Consider the following 7,811-nt stretch of genomic DNA (forward strand, 5'->3'; position numbering starts at 1 on the left):
AGGAGCTCCTTTAACTGTGTACCTGAAGTCTGAAGAGTACCATTGACTTAAGTTCTGTGACCATGGAGCTGGTGGCCATAACCATAGAGCTTGTGGCTGTGACCCTGCTGCCTGGTTGGATGAGGCCATAGTGTAAGGCTGATGTGTTGGTGGGGGCTGAGCTGAGGATTGGGTCTGTGATGAAGATGGGGCCTGGGATCCTTATTTGTGTGTAGAAGGCCTTCCACTTCCCTGCAACCAAATATGAGCATGTTTTTACAGTGTCAATTATGGGAATTTTGCATTTGAATAAAAAAAATTTGTAAAAACTTACAGATTTCGCTTTCTGCAATCTCTGCCTCCTCTCCCATGCTGTCTCACCAGTGACATTGGCCTTGCATCCCCTTGCATTGTGCCCTTCCTGTTGACACCTTCCACACCTCACTGGCCTGTTTCCTCTAGACACCTTATAAGGGTTCGGCTCATCAGCATCTCTCTTCCTCTTTATGGGTGGCCTGCCTGGTGGCTTATAGACAGTAGGTGCAACTGGCTTGGGTTGGCGACTTGACATCCACTCAGACTGGCTAGGTATGGGAGGTATGGGTGTCTTGTATGTCTCCACATAAGCATCCTTGTAGTAGCATGGATGGGTGTAGTCTTCTGGTTTCTCGGGATTCACAAAAATGGTTGCAACTCCATGCTTGCAAGGGATTCCTGTCAAGTCCCATACTCTACAACTGCATGTCCTATTTACTAAGTCCACCACATGCCTTTCCCTCTCATTGTCAACCTCATACACAAACCTCTCAGAAGGAACTGCAAAGAAACTCTTACACTCTAATTTTAACTGCTCCAACTTTTTTTGTATGCTTGGACACAAATTGCCACCATACTTTTCTATGCCAGTATTCTTTATATACAGCTTGCTCATAAGCCTAACTCTGATCCACTCCAGCATTGATAAGATGGGCTTGTCTCTAGCCTTCACAATCATAGAGTTAAAACTCTCACTCAGATTGTTTACCATACAATCTGTCAAAGCTTTTGAAGAAAAGTGGGATCTGGTCCACTGTGCAGGCTCTATATCAGCCAGGTACTTTCAAGCTTCTTCATCCAAACTCTTAAGATGGTCCATCCCTCTTTCAAATTCCCTAGCTGATGTTGTGCCAGCACACCTCCACAGTACACTCTTCAACTCCATGCCCTTGTGGTTAACCTTGAAGTTGTTGTATATGTGCTTCACACAATACCTGTGCTCCACAGTTGGGAATAGAGTCTCCATTGTAGGTAAAAGGCCCTGCAATTAAGTAAGCATTCAATGTTAGCAAGTAAGCATGTAAAAAGGTAAGTATGTAATGAAGTCATGAACATGAGCTAGATGATAATACCTTCTGCCTGTCACTGATGAATACCAGATTGAGCTCATCTGGCCTGCTAATGTCATCAGCAAACTGCTCCAAGAACCAGGTCCAACTATCCTTGTTCTCTTGCTCAACCACAGCCATTACCACTATGAATATATTGTCATTTCCATCCTTGGCAATGACAGACAATAATTGCCCACCAAACCTACCCTTCAAGTGGCATCCATCCAGCCCAACAAAGGGTCTACAACCACCTAGAAAGCCAACTTTCTGAGCATTGTACCTAATGTACATCCTTTTAAACTTGGGCTCTGCATTCTCATTTTCCATCTCTGTTTGTAGAATCACCCTACTTCCTACATCTGTCCTTAATATCATTTCTGCATAATCTCTAAGTAGGCCATACTGAGCCTTTTCATTCCCAGTAATTAGCCCCCTAGCTGCCTTCCTTGATCTATACACCTGACTAAGACTTAAATCAATTGAAATCTTCTGCATCACATGGTGCTTAACACCTGAGACCTCCCAATTAGGATTCTTACCAAAATCCTCCAAATATCTCCTTGCCACATAGGCTGATGTAACTTGCCCATTTTTAAATGATAGGGGGCAGGTACACTCAGGATAAAGTGTCTTGATCTCAAATGTGCACTCTCCAGTCACCATTGAGGCATAACACCTCCATCCACAATTGTTCTTACAATGTACAGAAATCTTCTTCTTCTCATTCAACTTCCACTTGACATCAATGTGATTCTGAATCACATACTCCCTCAAAGCCTTCCTAAACACATGGGAGTTTGGGAACTTCATCCCTTTTGCCAACCTAACATTTTCCATATTAGTCCTCTCATTGAACTCCAAATTGCTAAGCCCCTGCTCATCATCAGAACTATCCACACTTGCAATATCATCCTCTAAAGCTGGTTCAGCCCACTCTTTATCTAAATCTATGTTTGGAGGAGGAACATTGCTTGGGCCAGGTGCATCTGTGTTTGGATGAGGTGTATCAGTCGTTGGAACAGTGTTAGGCTCATGTGGCACTGTGTGAGGTGGAGAAGACTCACCAAAAATGTCATCAGCAAAGTCTTCTCCTTCTAGGCCTTCATTCAACCAATCAAACTCCTCCTCCACACCATCACCCCCTGTAGCAGCTCCTGCACCACCCCCTACACCAGCCCCTGCACCCCCTATAGCAGCCCCTGCACCAGCTCCTACACCAACCCCTGCACCATCAGGAACTTCAACTGCAAGTGGAGCATTACCACTCTCCACATACAGTATGATGGTGTCTCTTGGCCCTTCCTCATTAGGCTTCCACATGGGTTCCACATCTTAATCATCTTCTATGAGTCTTAAGTCTTGCTCCAAGTTGCCCCCAGGACCTAAATAATGAACCCTACACGGTTCATCAATCCCCAGATCCTCACATATACCTTTTATTTCAAAATAACTAAGCAAATCAGGATCCCTATACACTATTTCAACTTTCCCACCAAAGTACTCTAAACTAGGGTTCCATAGAAAAGCACTCCTATAATGTACCTCCAATTTCACTTCAACATCCATCTGTAATAACAAATTACCAGTTGACACGTATACAATTAACAATTAAAGAATTGTAAACAACAAAAGAGGCAAAAGAGTAAACAGTTGCATGTTTCAATTTTGCTTTTGGGATGCAACGCACACAGAGGGACCACATTTTCTGCTTTTCTTTTGATTTTAATTCTGTTTTACTAAATAGCACATGCAAACACTAAAAATTTCAACCCAATAGAAACTTGGGTCCACTGTGAGACACAATGACCACGACAGACAAAATGCCCATAAACAAACACAAATCCAAAGAACAAGTGGTCACATTTTTCATAAATATCAACAAACACAACCAATATTCTCATTCCATTATATGTAACATTGACCATTGATTGATTACTCAAAAAAAAAAAAAAAAAAAACCACAAGCCCAAAGTAAAAACCCAAACAGTGACTGATTTCTTACCAGGATTTTAGTCACTCGAACAACCCGTTGCTTGTCTAGGTTTACACTTGCAGCAGTATGTTAATATCAGATGTAGAATGGATTTTTCGCGTTTGTAGGGCTTGTGAGGAAAAGAGAGTGAGTTCGTGTTGTTTGCTCTGTGTAATGTTCTAATTTGGCATAAAAGGGTGTTTTTCTAACGTCTGAGGGTGAGGTGGGTAACAAGGGGGTAACGGATTGATGTATAGGTGGGCAAAGTGATAAGTTTTGAACCACAGGTAGGCAACGTGAAAACGGGCCAAACTTCAGGTGGGTTTACTGTAATTATCCCTTATTATTATTATTATTTTGGGTCAAGAATCCTCTTTCTTTAGTTGATCTTTAGATATTCATCTTATACTTGACTTACAACTATAAGATATAACAAGACTCACAATTTGACACAATTTGTCAACGCATACGATCCTAGTACATATAATGGTACAAATCTATATAGACAAGAGCTTTGACCATTTAATGGTCAACATCCCATTCATAACCATTGTAGAGCAAGTGTATTGTTTGGTCAATAAGTGAATCCTCATAAGGGATAATCAACAAAAATTTCCTGAATCCAATTAATGTAGATCCTCTAATAGCTCAAAATACCTTGAGATGATTTGATTGACTTCATAGAGCAATCCAATTATATAGGTCAGGATTACAGAGGACAACAAGGCCAAATTACTATGAAACTCTACCTAGAATGGATACTAAGACCTAACATAGCTGGATAGAGCAATCCAATTATATAGGTCAGGATTACAGAGGACAACAAGGCCAAATTACTATGAAACTCTAGCTAGAATGGATACTAAGACCTAACATAGTTGGCATTTTGCTTTGCTCGATTATATCTCAGCTGGTCTCTCTCTCTCTCTCTCTCTCTCTCTCTCTCTCTCTCTCTCTCTCTCTCTCTCTCTCTCTCTCTCTCTCTCTCTCTCTCTCATATTGGTGGGTTTTTGGTGTCAAGTGTGCTAAATGCTATACATTTAACATTTAGCAAACTTGATGCTAATGCTCTAACGGTTTCTTCTTTTGAAATGCCATTCCTTATATGAAAAAGACACATTTGTATACCTAGAACACCATCTGATTTATATATGGAATGATGTTTCAAAAAAAGAAAAAAGAAAAAATAAAGATCTTTGCTAGATAAAGTAAGGTTGAGAAATATGAAGGCAAAATCAAGAGAAGTCATTATAAAAAAATAAAAAGAAAAAGAAAAAGGAAGTTAATACATGATACTGTTTTGAAGTCTAAGAGCATCCACAGTAGATGTGGCATAAATTATGCCATTTTACTACACTAAAGACCTACTTTATTATTTTACCACATCATTTTACAACATCTCATTTATCAGATGTTTTATCATTCAATTCTATACATTAAAATAATATTTCCTACCCATTAAAATAATATTTACAACTCGTCAATCACAATGAACAGCCACCACACTGCTGCCAACAACCACCGGCCACCACCACACAACCACCACATCCTTCACAACCTAAAACATAATTCAAAACAAAACCCAGCCACAACCACGACCCCACGCTGCCATTGCACCACCACGACCCAAAACCCACTCCCACAAATCAAAACCCCACACTCATACCACCGAACCCCATTACAAATCACCCTAACAATCAACGACACCAACCCAGGCACGATCGTCGTCTTGGCCCAATCGGTCCACTCGATCGTCTGCTTGATCGTTTTGAAAGTCAGATTCGCGCCAATGACGAGCTGGTAAGCGATTCGGTTCCCGAGCCCAGTCTTGATGAACCCGCGAGGGAAGAAGAAAGCGAGCGCGATGAGCAAAGAAGGCGGAGAATGCGGCGGCGAATGTCAGCGTCTTGGTGAGCACGGAGGCGCTGAGGCCGAGCAGGGCAACGGCGCCGAGAGAAACAGGGAGTGGGAGACAGAGAGACAGAGTGGGGTTTGAGAGGAGAGGATTGGGGTTTGAAGGGAGACTGACGGAGAGATGAGAGAGAAAGAGGAATAAAAAAATAATAAAAACTTATGCCACAGCTGTCCGTACAGTGGCAAATTTGTGAGGGTACTGTTCACATGTTTAAAAAATAATAAGATTTGGAACATCTAATAAAGGGGGATTTTGTGTTTGGTGTGCCAAATGTGTCAAATATTTGGCATTTGGCACATTTGGCATGGTTGCTATGGATGCTCTAAACTATTTAGTATAGTATACATCCACATTGTTTTTTTTTTTTTTTTTTTTTTTTTAAGTGCACACACACATCCATATTTGATTGAGTGATACATAATATAAGGCTAAAATATTGTTTTTGTCCCTAAAGTTTGTATGAATTTTGATTTTCTTTGCTTTTTTTTTTTTTGGGTTCTTAAACTATTTGTTGTGTCCCAAGAACACATGGCAGCCAAGCAATTCAAATAAGCTACAGTCATGCTGCATTAGTAGTTATTGGTGATTACGAATTTTTAGCCCCAAGCCTCATACTTTCATGATTAACTAATGTTTATGTTTTTTTTTTTTTTTTTCCTAGCTGAATAATCCTATTTATAGTGTTGCACAACACTTTTATAGTAATAAAACATGAAAAGACCAAATTCAAAACCAATGATGGCAAAATGACAAACTAACCATTAGTCCTTTGAACGTATGAATAAATATAAGTTTATACATGATTTATTCTACTTTAAAACATTGCTTGTGGCTAATTCTTGAAATATAAATATATATTCTAGGCCTATAACGTCGCCTCTTTTCATTTGCTATTGTCAGAGCTTCTTTTTTTTTTTTTTTTTTTTTTTTTTTTTTTTTTTTTTTGTAACATCTGAAATGTGTACATGGAACCTCCTTATTAGTTGCCCTCTATCTGAAAAATCCACATTGTTTGATTCTTAGAATTTTAAAAAATATCTTCGTACTATTCGGGAGATAAGATTAGGAGATTAAATTGTTTGTTTATAGGAGTTGTTATCTTTCTTTTTTTCTCATATGTACATGTAATTTGAATTAATTGCAATTGGCGTGACTACCTCGTGTCTTTAAGACAATATTTCTCTCCCCTTCCAAGAATCTTGTCCTCAAGATTTAGGTCTTACTGTTGCTGTGTGGGTGGTTCTCTTCACACATTCTCTCTTAAACCCCCTTTGTGGTTTAAACAAACATAATCATAAACAGCATCATCATTTTAATAGCAATCTATAATATATTATAAAAGCTGGATCCCAAAACTTTTTTTTTTTTTTTTTGTTGAATTGGATCCCAAAACTAGTGGATGCTTGCTACAATTACACATATTCATCTCTTAAAATATACACGTGACAACTTCCTATATTTAATTGATAGGGTAAATTACAAAGTTAATCCCTATCCTTTACACCATATTTCAATTTAGTCCCTAACTTTTTGATTATGTCAATTTGGTTCTTAATCTTTCAGTACTGTGTTCATTTAGTTCCCATCATTATCTCTTAGATGGAAATTGATGATGTGACCCACGCTCAAATAAAAAATTATTTTTTGACAATGACACATGTATTGCCACGTCAATTAAAAAAAAACCAAATTAAATCTGAATTATTTCCCTAAAATCCAAAATTCTTGACTTTCTCCATCTCTTCTTTCTCCCTCTTTCTTGTTAGTCTCTACTCTTCTCTATCTCAGACTGCTATTGACCTTTATCTTTTTCCATTTTTCGTCTACTGTGGCAAAGAAGACGAATTAGAGTACCAACAAACCCTGCATTTGTACATGGTTACTTCTTTATATAGCGCTGGTAAATCTCGGGAAAAAGTTTCGCATCATTAACAAAGAAAACGATTATGGGTGATCTTATGTAGGGGTGGCAAAATTAGACACGACCCACAAACCCTACATGACATGACACGAAATTAGCAGATTATGAGTTGAGGCTTAATGGGTTCGTGTCATATTCGGGTTGACACAACGGACCCGTTTAATAAATAGGTTGGGTTAGTGTTCAATCTATGGAACCCGTTTGACCCATCTAACCCGTTTTATTAAATGAAATTTTACTAATATAACCTTCAAACCTTAGGTATATAAACTTATTAGTTGTTGTGATTTATTTTCTTTAACATATTGTGATTGATTATTTGTGATATTGAAATATGCTTTAGTTTTAAATGATTATTTGTGATGTAGTTACTCATTAGTTCTAAATTTTATATTTAAAATATTTATTTGTTTGTTTTCTCATAAATTTTTTTCTTCATCTTGATAAAATCTGATAAACAGGTTGACACGACTAACCCGTTTAATAAATGGGTCGTGTTAGAGTAAAGGAATCTTAACCCGTTTAATAAACATGTCGGGTTAGTGTTGATCCATATAGTCGGATACACATGAGTTAATACGACACAAACCCAGCACACAAACACGAATTGCCACCCCTAATCTTATGGCAGCCTCCCAAAAGAAATCAAGATACACT

General features: G+C 38.5%; 1 protein-coding gene across 1 annotated transcript; it reads right to left on the reverse strand.

Annotated features, from left to right (window-relative positions):
• Positions 1 to 201: 201 nt before the first annotated feature.
• On the reverse strand, positions 202 to 973 carry LOC126728511 (uncharacterized). The gene is made up of 2 exons (XM_050434319.1): positions 314 to 973; positions 202 to 231 (listed from the first exon to the last, which is right to left on the reverse strand). The coding sequence occupies exons 1-2, from the start codon at positions 971 to 973 to the stop codon at positions 202 to 204; spliced, it is 690 nt and encodes a 229-aa protein (XP_050290276.1).
• Positions 974 to 7,811: the final 6,838 nt, after the last annotated feature.

The sequence above is a fragment of the Quercus robur genome, chromosome 5 (assembly GCF_932294415.1).
Source record: "Quercus robur chromosome 5, dhQueRobu3.1, whole genome shotgun sequence".
Taxonomy (NCBI): Eukaryota; Viridiplantae; Streptophyta; class Magnoliopsida; order Fagales; family Fagaceae; genus Quercus; species Quercus robur.